Source organism: Trachypithecus francoisi, unplaced genomic scaffold (assembly GCF_009764315.1).
Source record: "Trachypithecus francoisi isolate TF-2019V2 unplaced genomic scaffold, Tfra_2.0 Lachesis_group0, whole genome shotgun sequence".
Taxonomy (NCBI): domain Eukaryota; kingdom Metazoa; phylum Chordata; class Mammalia; order Primates; family Cercopithecidae; genus Trachypithecus; species Trachypithecus francoisi.
The window spans coordinates 100,342,878-100,360,863 of record NW_022681453.1 but is presented as its reverse complement, the minus strand read 5'-3'; the positions used below and the strand labels follow the sequence as shown (position 1 = coordinate 100,360,863).

Below are 17,986 nucleotides of genomic sequence, written 5' to 3'. Positions count from 1 at the left end.
CAAGAATGTGCTTGCAGTTTTATTATGGACATTTTGTTCCTTAATTTTGAGAACCTGGGGAGAAAGGTGGGCAGAGAAATGAATGGGTCATTAGTTAAAAGGCAAGGGTTGAATTTGCAAAAGGTTGTGGCAAAGTAAGCAACAAATGGGAAAGAGTGAAGGGCATCAATATTGATCTTGCCTCTCATCTTTCCCTCTGTCTTCTTGCTTGCAGGTTTCTATTGTGTAGCCTCTCAAACAAAGCCGACTTTATTTATGGTGTGACTGATTTAACACTACTGAAACAGTCCATCATCTGTTAATTTGGTCCAATTAAAAACTAGTCATAGGGAAAACACTGGGAATTAAGCTCATTTAGAAACACAACTTCTGATTCATTTATGTCTTGCTCATTTATGTCTCCTGTTCTAAAGGACACATTTCAGGGTGTTGATTTATAGAGGTGGTTCTTTTCAGTTTCCTGAGTTTCTGTGACCCCTTTTGGTTGTGTCCATTAAAAAAGTACACTTCTGCCTCTCTCCCCTCGTAAGGCTATCGTCAAAACATTTTAAAGAGGCTTGCCTAAGATTTCCTGCTATCCGGAATTAGAAAAATCCCACGAAACAGCTAGAATCACCATTTATAAAGTACGTACGCATTGCATAGACTTACGCTAACATGACTGCTTTCTCACTTAATCCTTACAACTCTTAAAGTTAAGTACTATTATCCCCGTTTTGCAGTTGAGGAGGCTTTAGATTTAAACGTTCAAGTAAATCATCAAACACTATAAAACAAGAAGCGACAGCTATGCCATTTGAACCAAAGGCTGCCTGATGCCAGTGCCAGCACTGCTACCCACCAAGCTCCACAGAGATTTATGCCTAGACTAAGTAAAATCTCTGAACAACAACAACAAAATTATTTCTTCCACTTATTTTTCCTTTTTTGCAACACAAGTTCTTGTAGGCAGGTAGGTGTTCCACTCCCTATACTTAGCCTCTCCCACGTCCTCTGCAATCTTTCCCTTTTGCTGCTGGAATCGTCAGAGATTGCTACTGCAGCTGGTGAGTGGGCAGGTGCAGCCACCATCTGCTCTAGGAGTCCAAATGCGCAGCAGAACCTCGCACCCAGGACCCGGCCCAGGCACCACGAATTCCAGAACAGGCTGGGGACACGGCTAACCCCGCCCCCTCGCGGTGGCGATTGGCTGAACCCTTCCTGAGTGCAGAGCGCTGATTAATGAAGGCAGTTGTCTCGCCTGCAAGTTCGGACGAGACATCTTTAAAGAGGTGAGATCAGCCGGGGGTGCTGAATGGGGGCTTCAGTGCTTCCTGCCCGAAGGGTCCTTGAGAAGCCTGTTTGTTTTTCCCGGCGCTTGTCTCCACCCATCCCCTTCTCTCATTGGTCAGACCTGGTGGGCGGCTGGGTTTCCATTGGCCGGGGGGCGGTGTCTGTCCCTGGCCAGGGTGGGGGCGGGGCCTCCGCCGCTCTGAGCTTGCCCTTGTGTCTGGTGCTTCGTAGAGCTGCCGCCGCCGCCGCTGCCGCTACAGCCGCCGCTGCAGCCGGAGCATCCGGGAGCCGCCACTGCCGCCGCCGCTGCCGCCACTAGCGCTGCTTCCACCGCTGCTACCTCCCCTCCCAGGACCTCGAGACACCCCGGGTGCGAGCGGCAGTGCTGCTTGCTTGCTCCCCCTCTCCCCCAGCCCTTCCCCTCCGTGACCTACCCACTCCTTGCAGCCCTCGCCCGCACCTTCTTCGACACCCCGGCACCCCTGCACCACCTGCTCGGGCAGCCCCGGCGGGCTTTGGGACTTGCTGTGCGCGCCGAGAGGAAGGAAAGCTCCAAACCCCTGCCTGGCAGACGGGCTGTCGCGGCTGCACCACCAGCAGGAGGAGGAGGAGAAGAAACTATTTCGCCCACTGATACCCCATTCTGCGGGTGCTTTGCCGCTGTCGCTACTGCTGCCGCCAATCGAGTCCGCGGGTTCGAACACCTCAGCGGCGGGGACGGTAGGTCCCGTGGGCGCCGGGAGGAGGACACCAGCGGAGCCCTGCACTCTCGTGCCCCGCTCACCAGCATCTACTTGCCCCCTCGTTCCTTCCCCAGCCCTTTAGAGAAGGGACCATGATTTGGAAACGCAGCGCCGTTCTCCGCTTCTACAGTGTCTGCGGGCTCCTGCTACAAGGTAATCCCCGCCCCGCCGCGGGGAACATCAACTTCTCGCCCATTCCCCATCTTCCCCATTCCACCCCATATTTCCACTCTCCCCTCCCAGTCCCCCTGTCCCCAGCGATTTCCACCCCCTCCCCCTACTCTCTGGTGCGGCAGGGGGCAGTGGCAGTTTGCACCAGCCCCTTGAATTTCTAACGCTGGCTCAGCCCTGCCTTCCCAGCAGTCAGCCCCTTACGCGGCACCTTTTGCCTTTTCATTCACCTGAGCTTCCTTCATCTCACTCCATCCCCGCCAGCATCCCCCTCCCACGCCTTTTGGCTGGCAACTTGTGCCTCTCTGAACATTCCACCCTCCCGACAACCCCCACCAGCCACCTCCCACATCACGCTCTTGACCGACCCACTCCATCTCTTGTCATCTCTTTAACCTCCCCCTTTTCGGGTCGCCTTTTCTTTCCCCCCTCTTCCCACCATCATCATATCCGTGTGTCTTTAAAAAGTGTGTGAGAGCCTGGGAGCGAGCTACCAAGAAGGCGAGAACAGCAGCAGCGGCAGCACCGTGTGCATTGCAATAACATCTCCGGGGGGGAAATGTGTTGTGAGACGTGTCATTCACCTAGGAAGAGAGAGGAGACTCTGTCTGGGATTTAAGAAAAAAAGAAAAAGAAAGAAAAGAGAAAGAAAGAAAGGAAAAAGAATAAGAAAAAAAGAAAAAGAAAGAAAAGAGAAAGAAAGAAAGGAAAAAGAATAAGAAAAAAGAAAAAATGAATGAATGAGTAAATAAGCCAATAAATTAAGAAAGGGGAGAAAAGGCAAAAAAATTAAAAGACCCAAACGCACTTTATCAACACATTGACTTTTTATTATTTAGTCTGTGTCATTTCTTTTTTTTTAAACCAAAGAAATATATGCTTCCTAGCAGTTACTTTACTGCCAAGAGATTTTCACTTAGATTTCCTACCTCTCCATCTTCTCTCTGCCGCTTCTTTCCGTAATTAATATTATCCTTTCACGTGAAATGTAAGAACCCCTACCACCGCAGTGGAGGGAAGCCGCACAAAACGCTGTTATTATGCAAATCACTGGGTTTGGATGCCGGAAGGCCAGGGAATCTGGGTTCACTTTTCTCCAGACCCTCTTTTTTGGAGGAGGGAGTGAGGGGGCTGTGTGGAAGGGGAGGATGATGCTGATTATGAAATAAATGGCAATGCATAGTGCAGGAGTGCATGAGGACACTTTGGGTGGTGGAGGAGGCAGAGGCGGCGTGCTAGGGCTGGGTGGGCAGGGGCTGTAAGGCGGAAGATTGTTGCTTTGAAGAGAATAGTATAGGGATGTGGCTTGAATGTGAGATATAGCGAGGATGGATGTGAAATGATGATTGATAGAATATTTTTTAAGCTAGGTGACTAGATTTTTTTTTTTCTTTGCCTACCTCTAAACCCTTCTGTCATTATTTGGGTATTTGCAGGAAGATAAGTTGATCAAATTAATTTTCCCCTGGGTAAAAGGGATCTGAAAGTAAGACACACGTAGACTCACTGGCGTGCAAAACCCAATCGGCCTTTGGAGGATTTAAATGAGGTCAATGAACCATCTTTCAGCAAGTTCTTGGAATGCATCCTCTCTCCTGCCCTCCTCCGGGATATAGACTGGGGACAGAATTTTATTTATGCATATTTATGAACATGAAAGAAGAGGCAGTGGGCAGAATTTTCCTGAATTAACTAACTGACCTTCTAGAGATCTTGTGTAAAATATTTCGGCGGTACTTTTGTGTATTTTACGTTGGGTGTAAATTTCAGATATGTCATGTGTGCCAGAATCTCCGTGAAGGCAGACAGCACATTCTTCCTGCGTACGCCGCTGAGTCCCATTTCTCACCGTTCACACCCCCCATCCTCACGCAAGTAACCCGGGTGTCTGACACGTTACTTAGGTTTTTAATCCGCGCTGAGACAATCTCCCGGAGACCCTACTTCACCTCTCAGTAACTTGCATTTCTCAGCTCAGCTGTGTGTGTGTGTGTGTGTGTGCGCGCGCGCGCGCGCGCCGGCGTGCGCCGCGTTGGGGGGAGTGTGATGTGGGGGAATCAGTTAATTTGGTGATTGCAATGAAAATTCCACACCGCTAGATGTATTTTCCCTGCCAATCTGTGTGTGCTGGTCCTGGCCGGTCAATGCACACACTGCTGGGCTGCTGCGAAATTATTTATTATAGAGCATGTGGGTCATGGACTGCACTTGGGGTTGCCTCCTCTCTTCCTTCAACATTTCCCTGTGAATTGTCTATTCAGTGCAGTGCAAAATAACTGTTTGCTGGTGCCTCTCTCAGCCTGGAGGAGGATTTACTCTTTCTCTATCCGGAGAGATTCCATCAGCAGCATTCAGGCATGAGTCTCTTTTATTGAGTATGTAAACCAATGATTAAGACAGTGCTGCTTTTCACAGCAGACTGGGGGGAGGGGGGGGGTGGGGGAAAGGGGTGTGAGTATAGCAGAGAAAATGCACCACTGCAACCAGCAGCAACACCAGTATTAGGTCCAATAAATACATAAATAAAGGTCCTGTACAGCAACCAGGGAAAGAGCACAAGTCCAACCATGTCTGTGGACTTAGGAGCATCTTAGATCAGGCCATATGAATACACTAAAAGAGATAAGAGGATTTAAAAAAGAAAGAAAGAAAGAGGAGGAGGCACAAAGCACCACTGGATTGTCTTCTCATGTTTATGGCCGCCTCACATTTATTCATCCAACACTACTCCACAGACACATCATACTTTGTTGATATTGTCAGGTTTTACTCAAATTGCTCATGCCTTCCTTGTCTTAGGCTTGGCTGAAAACATTGCTTCGGGGTTCAGATTTATGTTTCTCCCCCTACCCTACCGTTTTATTAGGACTTGGTTAGGTTGTAAAATGAAGGTTTTATTTCTTGGACATAGATTAACTACTTAGCGGGTCTTTCTATGTGCAGGCAGAAAAGGGTGGCAGGGGAACTAGTGAGCGACTGATTTTGGCTAGAGGGAGTCTGCCCTGCCTGCTAGTAGTTATGACTAGGCAAATGCTATAGTCAGTCAATAGTTTCTTTTTTTAGCTTTATCAGCACTATAGTGATATTCACTTAAATAATACTAATCAGTTTATTTATCCCATGTATTACTATTCCCTTTCTTGCAGTATACATTATTAAAGACAAAAAGACTCATTTGAACATATCTTCTCTGTGTTTCTGTATTTTAACTGACTGTATTTTATATTATCACCTATATTTTTTACCTTTTTTTCTCAGAAGCAAATCAATTTTCTGGCTTGTTAATATGTGAGTGATAAGCCAGTGATGAGAATCCAGTCAATGATAAAATGAGTTTTTTTAAAAAAGGCTTACTTAATTCTATAATATCTGCCAGTTTGTCCTCATCCTCATCGTGTCTTTAGGAAATGAATAATAAATAGAAAATAAACATACGCTTTTGGCCAAACATTTGTTTGGCCAAAGTATAACTTGGAATGTAGGCTACTTAAATAGCAAAATTTGATTTAGTGTTCAGCTACAATGCATCTTTTCTTATTTTCCCTCATCATAGAAAGAGGAAAATCTGGAGTAAGCACAAGGGACACATTCGAGAAATGAATTTCTTTGCAAGGATTGCAAAAGCTTGCCACCTGTAACAAAGTCCTCTCTTGGCTATAGAGTAGATCCAGTTCAATTGCTAACCCTTGCTGAGACTTTATCCCTTTCCATGCCTGAGGGGGCACTGCAAAGATGGAGAGAGTGCCCTGGGCAGCACAGGAAACAATTCTGGAAAGGGCAAAAAAGAAACAAGGGCAAAATATAACAAGAAATAGTCATGCATACATGCATACAAGACCTCATTTTGTTGAGAACTGTGTTTCCTTTTTGGAATTAGTCGTATACAAAAACACCTGCAAGACAGATACTGGGGCTTTAGTTTTTTGTGTTTGTGTGTTTTTTTTTATTTTTTATTTTTTATTTTGGCCATGGTATATTCTGGTAAATGATTTGTTATGTTTAGTAAAAATATAACACAAACAATTTGAATATATGTTCAAATTAAATCTCATTGGACGTACATAACACTTGCCTCAGTATGTGTCATGAACCTCATCTTATGTTTTTTAGAAAGCACATTATAATACATATTATAGTTATGTACACTTAATGAAATAATTATGCTTCCTAAAATCATATCTTTTTTACTTTCACATATATTAACTTTAGTCTCGTCAAGCTCATTTCTTATGCCAAATGTAGTTCTTGAAATATATTTTACTCACTCCCTTTTTCTATTAACATAAACTTTGGAAAATGGAGCCTATATACTTAAATGCAATAACTGTGGCTTAAATAGTCAAACATCAGACAATTGGTAATTAAGAAAATCTTCGCAAATATGAGGAGTTCCTAGACTAGTTTTATATCAAGATGTGGAAGCTTACTTCATTGTCTTTTTTCCATTTCTATAACTATTAGAACTCTGGGAACATAATATGACAAAGCTAAGTATCAATTGAGATGATCTGTTCTCGTGTCCTTCATTAGAAGATAAGACATTTTAAAACTATTTGTCACACAATTAAATAGTGGTAGAATGTCATCTTTCTTAAAGAAAAAAAAATACTTAAATCAATTAAAGAGCAAAATGGAAGTGCAAAAATGTTGGAAGACATCCTAAGCATGCATTTGAAAGTGGCCTGGAATCAACACCAAATGGCATAAATTTTCTCTTTAAGTAATCTGTGGGATATCAATGATTGAGACAAGTAAGCCTTATTTACTGTGAAGGATTTGGGGGTGCATTAATAATCAAATATAGACCTAATGTCATATGGATGTTTTATTTGATCTTGCTGACATGTGCTCTATGATATTTATTGTGAAATAGTCCTCATTTTATTAGACTGTATTAAATCCATTGGCTAAGTCACCCATTCTGTAGCAGCTGACTGAATAGACTGAGGAAGTAGAGAGAAGGAAAATCACAAACCAAGGAAGCCAACTCAGAAACTGAAGTCAGAAGCCCCTTTGTTGAATTGGCAGATACTGGTCTGATTTACTGTCTTAAAACAGTTCTAGTGCCCAACAATTATTATACTTAAGCTTCCTGAGGGCAAGCTGTGAGCCTTACATAGCTATGCAGTTTTCTTATCCTTATTTTAGTAGATGCATAAACAGTGGTGCTGAATTGAATAATAGGTATGTCCTAATTACTTCTGATGGGATTAAATGATCTTTTCTTTTCATAATATGGAAACACTCATACTTTATCAAGTCGTGTAAGAGTTAATTTTGACATTTTGTAAGCTATCTTGGTTTACGAAAGTTTTCCTATATTAAATTATCACATAAATAGTTCTTAATATACATCTTTAAGAGAATTCAGTCTGATCCGTCATTTTTTAACATTTTCCTACCATTTTTTTCTTTTCCTTGATTAAAAACTCCAGATACTTTACATTAGATTAGATCATAAACTAATTTTATAAAAAATGAAGGACATAATTTAAATTTACTGATTTAACCTAAAATTTTTAAAAGGACACGTTCATTGCCAACATTTTATTTGAAAATGTCAAGCATTTTTGGAGTGCAATTCTGTAGTATCAAGAAAGGCATCTTCTGCAAATTCCTTGTGTAAAGAGGTGGGTGAGGATTAACCTAGAGCTGTGGCAGCTGAAGCCCCCTGCTGTGTGATGATGCAAATGGCATCTCAGGCCTAATGTGCTCTGCAGAGGCGGCAAACTCAGAGGAAAGCAGTCATGTGGCGTCAGAGTGAAATGGGAAGTCTTTTTCCTAGCTTGTAGTGGACATAAAACATCCTTTAGCTTTTTATAAGCAGAAATGATCCAGAGTATTTGTAATCACATGAACTTATGACAAAGCAAAAGAGAGAACATATATTTTGTTTAGAGAGTAATAAATAAATCCTACTAAAACTACCAATGTTTTCATCCAATGAATGGTGAACATTTAATTTTCTTCCAAACCATCAGGAACATAGGTCAGTTTAATGAAGATGAATAGCAGAATTGAAATAGGATTTCTTTGCTGTTTTTTACATGTGTTAGACCTAATAACTGTTTGGCTGGGAAACATTCTGTTATCCAGTTCTTCCTTCAGTAAGGAGTTAGTCCCTTAATCTCATTCTTATTAGAACATTTCCTGTACTATGAGAATATAGTAGTTTCTTTACAATATAGGAGTTAACTGTTCAGTGTGTGTTCAGTTTATTTAGTGTTGTTAAGTATAATTTGTGTTATGTCACATCAGTAGACAATGTTTCCTATCTGAACAGTATTATTTATCATGTAGGCAAAGTCATCTGATACATTCTCTAAAAAAGTAAGAGTTGGAAACCTATTGTTGTACAATTACACCCTATCAGATAAAAGGAACTAACATAGCTTTGTATATTTTGATTCCATTTTATACAGAACAAAAACCTGAATATGTTATACCACTGATTTTTCTTAGTGAGCCCAGTTGTTCCTGTTAATGTGTTCAGTGGATTTCCTTAAGCATATACGAAATTGTTTTCATCTTGGAAGCCTATTTAAAAATTAGTGAAGTAAATATTCTGCTTAAGTAGGGATCAGTTAAATATTAATGTCAAAATCAGAGATGTAATTATAGAGAAAGGAATATTTCACAGTCACTTATTTATATATATGCACATATATGCACATTTAAGTATGTCATTATTTTTAAGACTGAAGAACATCTTTATTAATTTTGTAATTAGAGTTTAGGGCTTTCAGGGATGTATAATAGAATGAAGGAAAAAGTAAGAGTTTTTTGTTTTGACTCATTGTGTTCGTTTATTCTTTCAATTAAGGTTAGGAATTTTATTTTATTTTTTAAGTAAATTTTCTTAGGCTACAACAACGATTTACAAGCCATCCACTTAAAACACACACACAAGTCTTACAATTTATGAAATAACAATAGTGTTGAGTATTCTGGATCTATTTTTGTGCTTATGAAACTGAGTGATAAGAACTTATTACTACTTGAATAGATACAGAGCTCAGTTGGTAAGATTTGCCATAGAGAGGGGGGGTTATTAACTATTCCCATTGTATTCTAGAGGTCTTTGAAGGAAATATTAACACAGTCTTTATTCAACTTTGGGAATAACTGTTTCTGAGTCAGCAAATCATGTTCACTTGAATATTTAAATGATCTTTTAGCCATTTCATTGTCTGTCTAGTAGTGACAGTTAAGGAGTTATTCCGGGGGTGAAACACTGGCGTCATTAGGGATTGCTTAACAAGTAAAAATAAGCATACTTTTGCTTTCAGAAAAAAGAAAAATCTCAAAACTAAATGTGATCAAATAGTGCAAATAATGTCACCTTACAAGAAAACAAAGTTCTTTAAAAAGTCAGATTGCGTTTCTAAAAATTTTCTATATTTTATGATGGTTAATTTACAGTAAGGATACATTGCTTATCTAAAGTTGTCCTTGAGAACAGAGTGAGAAAGTACCTTTCCTGACAAGGATGTGCTGTCGACTGCTAAGTGTATAGCTGTTATATTGATTTGCTGTAATTTATAAAGCCAATTAATGTATTCTTGTAAAGAAATATTTTTAGCTTTTAAGCTAAAATTGTTTGTATTTTAAAATGCAGGTGCCTTCCATAATGCTTATTTAAACATCAAGGCCTAAAACTTATAGTGTGTAAAAAAAGTCCTAATTTTCTTAATAAATTCATATTTTACATGAGCTTGTCCTGTATCCCCCATGGGGGAAAAGGTCCATGACATTTGTAACTTCCATTCATTCTCATACCTTTTGCATCTCTGTTTTTCAATCTGGAGTTGTAGGCTTAAATTTAAATGAGAAATAATGCATTACGAATTAGAATATTTATATGTAAAAGCAAAGAAAAATATATAGTAAGCTTTTTATTTAATTGCCATTTCTTTACTGCTCTCTATTTTATGTGCTGAAGTCTGAATAGTAACTCAGCTTCCTTTATACTCTCCAGGAATATAATATCCCTCCCATTCCCTGCCCATGCTACGGACTTGAAAGATCCATTAAAATGAATTAATGGGGAATGAAGAATAAAGAAATGGAGTTTTGCTAAAGGATATGTACAGAATATGTACAGATTGGGTATTTTTCCTTTCAACCCCCAAGGAGCACACCCCAGTGTTTTAGCAAGGATAAAACATGTACAATATGTGTTGAGTTGTTTTTGTTATTGTTATTACTGCATTTTTTTTGAAAGCTCCATTCCGTAGTCTCTTAATAAAAATGGCAAAAAGAAGGGGAAAGGAATGTGAGTCAGCCAGCCAAACACACAGAGAAATGCCTGGCAAAGCTGACTAAATTAGCATATGCTAGGCTGAGTATTTCCCTCTGTTGTTACATAATCCCTTTCTAATACGAAATCAGTTCTCATACTTAACCCTTTCAGGAGGTTTGGAATTCTCCGACTGTTATATTTTTATTTTGCTTCATTTATTTGCTCATGAATTGTGTACATCGTCTATTCAAGGGCTTTTATGCCAAGTTCTTTTTTTCCCTCTCCAGCACTTCTGTATACAAATGTTCCGTTCTATGTCCAACTTCAGGATTCAAGAACCAACTTTTCTATAGCTTCCACTGAGAGGATCTAATTAGCATTTTAGTCTCCCTTTACTCATGTGCAGCTTTCTTTAGAAAATGTATTAGTTCTATGAGGTTCCCCTAAGGATTCATAATACTCTAGTTTGTTACATGTACTGTGATATTCAGTGTGCCTTAATTATGCACGTGTCCTCATTTCAAAGCCTTTTCAGGGATCATGTGGGATAGAACAGGGGTCTGGCTGTAAGTTCACTGTCATGTATTAATGTGTAGGTGGTATTCAGAGAAGGATGTTTCTGAAGGCAATTATATATCTATGACTCCAATATAGCAAGCAGTTACTCACATTCTGCACTTACTAGATACCCTGCCAAGGCAGAATTAAATTCACCATTGTGATACATAATACAGTATATGTTATTTCTAAATAACAGATACTGCTCTAGGATTGAAATACAATAATGAGTGAAAATGTGTATCCCCTACCCTGAATAGGGATTGTCTCTTTCATTTTCCCAAACAAAAAGAAGAATCAGAAATTGTTCCTAAGTCAATGCTCTATTCCTTAACTAGCCCATTAACACATTTTGCTATGGTGGGATCTTGAAGTTTTGCTGGATTTTATGTGAGGCTATAGATGTTTAAGTAGTATTAATTGCCTGCAATCTTTATGGACTGCCAAATGTCAGTGCTTTGCCAAATTTGAGACATTTTATTTTCGGGTTTTAATTTGGATGCAATTTGAATATGGTGAAAGTATAGAGAGACGCTGAACTCAACAGAGAGAGACAGACATCTTTTTCTTAAAGAGGCTTCATTTGTGGAGAGATTGCTGCAAGAATTGGCTTGTTTTGTATCTGATATCACTTATAAGGGGGATATTTTCCTATATTACATGAGGATGAGAGTGCATTTGTATTAATTGTACCCTTTGACTTACATGTCTTCCTCTGTGTCTTATGTCATAAGAAAAGGGTGGTTTAATTGGTAACTGCAACTTGTGTCTTTTATTCTTTTATTTATGCTTATGGCAATAAAAAGCGTTTTATAAGCTGATATAATATGTTTTGACAATTTTTATTTGATTATTTTACACAATAGCATAATTTTTGAAGCTATAGTTTAGTTTTAGTAGACAAAAGAATGCCATCTGCCATCTATTGATTATTTTAAGCATTTATGTGTTCTTAGTTCATGAGAGAACTGAGCATTTGATTTTGTCTATTCTATGATCTATGTAACATTTGTATATTATTATTATAGTATTTTGAAGGTTATGTGTTTATCTGCCTGTCTCCTCTAGTGGACTATAAGCCCCTAGTGTACAGGATTGAATTCTTAGTCCTCATTAGATTTCAAGTGACTGATCGAATGTCTGGTCTGTCTTTTTTTTTTTTTTTTTCAAATGTTTTCATCATTCCACTGATTGATTAGTTTTCTTCTAATAGATTTAATCTTGACACAACTCTTTAATTGGATCTAGATAATATATAAGTATTTACATTATAACTGCCAAAATGCCAATACAGTACTCCAAATAGAATAAATATTTTCAGTGACTTTTCATTTGTATGTAATATACAGGAAGAAGACAGAAATGCACCCCAAGAAACAAAAATAATTCTAAATAATGGTGTACTTAACAAAAATATGAATTAATTGCTTTCAGTCAGGGCAGTCCATTCAAATTTGTACTGTAAACATTTATTTAAATCTTCCTGATATCTTTGGGTATTTTAACCCCTTATCTTCAGTCTGCTTTCCAAAGATTTTATCTCTAGCTTCAAAAATATTCCTGATGATGACTTTGGTTAAACGTGAAGCCACATTATCTTGTTGTTCTACTTTGAGTAGCTGGCATTTCCGGATAAATGTATAAACAAAGAGGAATTACAAGCTGACCTTGATCTACCAGATTATGTGTGGACTGACCTGCTTTTTTTTTTTTTTTTTTTTTTCTGCCAAGCTAGAGAGTAGAGGTTCTCTGATTAGTCCCTGAAGTAAAGATTCAGGGTGCATTCTTCTCAGTTAACTGGAAGAGATTCTGTCAGTATTATTTAAAAGACCCTTTATAAATTCTAAATGTTGATCTGCTTGTGTTTTTAATGCTTAGTTACTTATGCAATTGATGACACATATATGCTGTCATTGGATTTTTTTTTTTTCTTTTTGCATTTGAAAGACAGAGAGAAATAAGATGGAAATATTATCTACTTTTTAAAGAAAATGTAAATACAGTTACTGGAAACCCGAAACCAAGGGAGAAAAGCCTCTACACTTTTTAGTGACTGTATTTTCACATAAAGTGTTTTAAGAATACTTTTTCGAAAAAGTCCCAATAAAATGTGGCTTTTCGTAAAAGTCATATAGTTTTTTCCTCTCATTTTAAAAATCAATTTCCCTGATGTCTTTTGGATTTTTGACTGTTTCATGACTCTTAGCATTTGAAAAGATATTATTAACTAGATTTACGATTTACCTGGATGCCAGGTGCTGAAATCACTCTTATCATCCTCACAGATGAATATATATTCTGTAAATAAGTGTCCAATGAAGATAAACTAGCTAAATTTATTAAGGGTTCTTGCTGCTTTATACAGTTGGTATTAAGAATTATATTCTCTCATAGCTTCTGTTAGCACCTAGTCTTGCTTCATGTGAAAACATGTCTGAATGATGCTACAGTTGCAGAATAAACCTTCTTCTCTAACATGGCTTTTGTCTGGCCCCTGCTCATCAACTTTCCAGAGACTAGTGAGTTAAAGGGAAGGTAGTTTTTTTTGCAATTTTTGTTGGAGGCAATTTTTGTTGACTTTTTCACTATTTCAATGAAACATTATCTTAATATGTTACTGAATTTATTCATTATATTGAGGATATTCCTATAACCTATGGTTAAATGTGACATATTTTAATTCTTTGTGTGTAACCACATACTATCTGAAACTGGAACTGTGAGGAAAAGTTATACCTCATAATGATTCACTTAGAAATTGAATTTCAGTTTGTTATTAAAAAGAAACACCTTTACCTGTTACTTTACATGCCAAAGCATTTCAGACCAACATTCTTGTCCAGAGGCACCAAATTAAAAACAATATCCATGATATTTAGCAAACAAATTTTACACTAACAGTACTGATTTTATAGAAAGACCATTGTACAAAAAGTATTGATTTTATGGAAAGATTTCATGGTAAGTAACATGAAAAAGAAGTATGTTCAATAATATTTACAGACATATTTTTAAAAATCAAGTAAAATGTGTACAGGGTAGTTTCATGTTCACTGGGTTGCTTTTTTATCAATATAAAAATGCTATGGATGAGGTAAAACTAATGGTGTTACCATTTAGTAACTTAATTTCTCCATATCATTTCAATTCCATGAAATTTCCAATGCTGTGATAAAAGTATTCTAGAGAGATAAGAAGTGCATAGTATTATAGAGGTGGTGGAAGTCACTAAAGTCAGATTTATTTTAAACTTTGTTTTGCTTTACCCAATTTTATTGACTGTACAAGTATGGACTATCAACAAAACAGAACATATTATCCGTGAGGGATCTGACAGCATAAGAGTATATGTTTTAATAAAACAAGTATGCTTGATGGGTATAGACAGATTGGGGAGATTAATATTTTTTATCATTTAATGATAGACTAACTATAAGGTAAAAGTAAATTCCATCAGGCTTTAGGGATATTTTCTCCCAGGAAATTCTCATCACCTAGCCATACCATGATGGAGTATAGAGGTGGATTGATAATAGAGAAATGGGCATAACACAAGAAGCATACATGGTCAAATTGTGGTTTGTGTGGAAGTGGTAGTGAGATTGGCCTGGTGGAGGTCTTTTATTTAGTAGTGAGGGTTCTTTATTCTGTAAAGGGAGGAGCTATCAATGGACTAAAACTTTGATTTTGGAAGTCCCTTGCAGTAGGAAGACATGATAGTGGGAAGCAAGAGACCTAAGTTCTCAGGCAAGCCATGTCACTGTCTCACTGGCCTTGAGCAAGTTACTTCTCTTGTAGCTTAGTTTTTTCAGCTGTAGACTGAGTGGTTGCAATCACATTCATTCTTTGGTGATGTATTGTAGAAGGAACTTAGGGATGATTGCAAACTGCAGAAATGGCATTTTTCTTTTTTCCTTTCCACCTAAAGATGTTTTATAACATAGTGTAACAGTAACTCTTAAAATAGCATTTAACGAAATTTAACTTTTTATATCCATCTATGCATTGTTTAGTGCTTAAGGATTTTACATATGTAAACAGATTTTTTTTATTGTAATATATGTGCCTCTATAAATTTCAGAGGTTTCCTTTCTCTGTCAGTGAAGTTTATAAATTAATTTTGTAGCCATTGGCCTGAGTTTGAGCCATACATACTTTTCTCACAAAATCACATGCATAGATCAATTCTTCACATTAGGAAACTGTTTCTTTGGTCCTTTCTATTATTAGGAAGTGGACTGGATTTGGTTTTTCAATTTTGAGTTTGATTTCGTATTTCTGTGCATTTAATGTACAATAAAAAATGTCTATGGTCATTTTATTGTTCATAGCCTTTGGTTTTATTAAGCATAACTTATTCATTCATTGATTCATTTTTCAACAAATACCTATTTGAAGGCAGTGTTGTAAAATGCTGGATGTATAAATGTACAAGATGGAAACAGCCTCTGCCCTTATGGGGTTTATGGTCTAGTGGTGGCCACATAATAAACAAATCAAAATACATAATTCCTTTCTTTTTTTTTTAGAATTGGAGTCTTGCTCTGTCGCCCAGGCTAGAGTGCAGTGGCATGATCCCGGCTCACTGCAACTTCCGCCTCCCGGGTTCAGGTGATTCTCGTGCCTCAGTCTCCCATGTAGCTGAGACTACAGGCATGTGCCACCATGCTGGCTAATTTTTGTATTTTTAGTACAGACAGTGTTTCTTCATGTTGGCAATGCTGGTCTTGAACTCCTGGCCTCAGGTGATCCGCCAACCTCGGCCTCCCAAAGTGATGGGATTACAGGCGTAAGCTACTGTGCCCAGCCTATAATGCCTTTCTGAATTAAAATTAGAAATTTTATTTTTATAGTAATATCTTTCAACAGCAGCGGGATGTGGATATATCAATCAGGATGTGAAATCACTGGTTTACAACAATGCTGTAAACCTCAGTGGGCTTTTAACCTTTTTTTTTTTTTTTAATTTAAGGTTAGATTAAAGAGCTCTCATGTCTCCAGTCGTTTATCCTGAAAATATTCTCAGTATGATGCCAGTTTCTTTTTTTTATTATTATTAATGCAACTTGAAAGAACCTGACAAGTGAACAAGAAATATTCAAGAATGCTCTATTCTAACTGATTTGTTCGAGAGGATGATTCATTTAATTTCATAAAGGCTTAGTAGGCCAGAACAGTGGATGACCAGGTCAGCAGAGGGAATGTAGGGGAGAAGAGGTCTGTGAGAAGGATCTATGTAACAAGCAACAATATTTAGTTTTTTAGAGCTAGAGTTCTGCTTGAGCAATTCTGATGTTACCAGCGACATTCATTTAAAGAACTGCTGATGTCTCAGGGAAAACATTTTTTTTTTTTTGAGACGGAGTCTCGCTCTGTCGCCCAGGCTGGAGTGCAGTGGCCGGATCTCAGCTCACTGCAAGCTCCGCCTCCCGGGTTCCCGCCAGTCTCCTGCCTCAGCCTCCCGAGTAGCTGGGACCACAGGCGCCGCCACCTCGCCCGGCTAATTGTTTGTATTTTTAGTAGAGACGGGGTTTCACCGTGTTAGCCAGGATGGTCTCGATCTCCTGACCTCGTGATCCGCCCGTCTCGGCCTCCCAAAGTGCTGGGATTACAGGCTTGAGCCACCGCACCCGGCCAGGAAAAACATTTTTAAAGTGTCCTATCTAGAAACAATACTCCTTACACTGTGTCATATATATTAAAACTCCCACCCTTGCTTATATTACAATACATCATACTTAGTTAAAACCTGTACTAACATAATTTGACTTTTCGAAAGTGTCAATTAAATGTTGTTCCTGAAACTTTTCTTCCTGCTCAATATGGTTGAAATATTAACCACCTGGTCAACAAAGCTGAAGAAAAGATGGCGATACCATTTAAGAAGTTTACAAATGAAATGAATTTTTATACAATTATTTAAAACATTGGAGAGAAACACACATCATGTGAATAGCTACAGATATTCTTGGCATCATTATTTTACTTCCTTTAATATTTAAGTGTGATGACCCCAAGATGGGAATGATACCACATTTCTAACAGATTGTATGATATTTTTGAATATTACTATTTATTGGCTAGTGATATACCTGGAATGGATGACGTACATGTTACAATAGACAAGCGAACTCTGTAATTTTATGTATATATACACACACACTTTGGAAATCATCATGATGGTGGTCTAGCATTTCTGGTAGTTCTGTTTAGAGACTTACTTATTTGGATTATACACAGTACTACAGTCCTCAGTTAGAAAAACCTTTGCTTACCCATTAACTTTAATTTTACTTTCTTTTGGTTTTAAAATAAACTTTAATTCAAGTAAATGCTGTGTTGCAGGTGATAAATGGCTAGAGAATAGTTTTATATTAAATAATTTATTTTGAAATATATTCAGTTTTCCAAAGTCAGAGATGCATACATACTTGGAAACTTTTATAAAGGGAACTAGGTGGTGCTGTTCTGTCATCTTTGTGTCTTAGTGACTTCTTTGGTCCTGTTCTGTTCATTAAATACTCTCATACGATAAGCGCATTAAGTAAGGCACAGTTTTGGTCTCCTAGTATTATTTTTTTATTAACCAACTAAGTTGATATTGATTTTGTATCTTTGTTTTCAGCAATATTTTTGTACAGTAGATAAAAACCTTCCTAAGCAGCAAGATATATCATACTTTATTACTTACCTCATTTCTCTAACATTTAAGATAATATATTACATTCTGATATCGTCAGTTTTTTTATTATGTTTTTTAAAACCTCGTACTTGCTGTTTTATTTACAAAATCTTTGATTATTACAGTCAGAAGTTACAATGGTAACATTTTTGTACAGTTTGGGTTGATTTAGTATAAACTGCTGCAAATATTTAATCTCAAGAAAATGCATTTGTTTGTAACCATTATTTGAAATATTACGAATTGCATTAAGTCTTTAAACAAAAGAGAAAGCTTTCTCTTGAAAGGAAATTTTGTTTGCTTAATTTACCTCCCTTT

General features: G+C 37.9%; 1 protein-coding gene across 3 annotated transcripts in view; it reads left to right on the top strand.

Moving 5' to 3' along the window:
- Window positions 1–1,479: 1,479 nt before the first annotated feature.
- The window catches only part of CADM2 (cell adhesion molecule 2), a 1,094,949-nt gene continuing 1,078,442 nt past the window's right edge, over window positions 1,480–17,986 (top strand). For 2 of the 3 annotated variants that reach the window (XM_033211598.1, XM_033211597.1), the window contains exons 1-2: window positions 1,860–1,992; window positions 2,090–2,168. In XM_033211598.1, the coding sequence (XP_033067489.1) occupies window positions 2,108–2,168 (61 nt within the window). In that variant the 5' untranslated portion in view covers window positions 1,860–1,992; window positions 2,090–2,107. Of the gene's footprint in view, window positions 2,169–17,986 lie in introns of all 3 variants that reach the window. The other variant, XM_033211599.1, reaches the window with a different exon arrangement.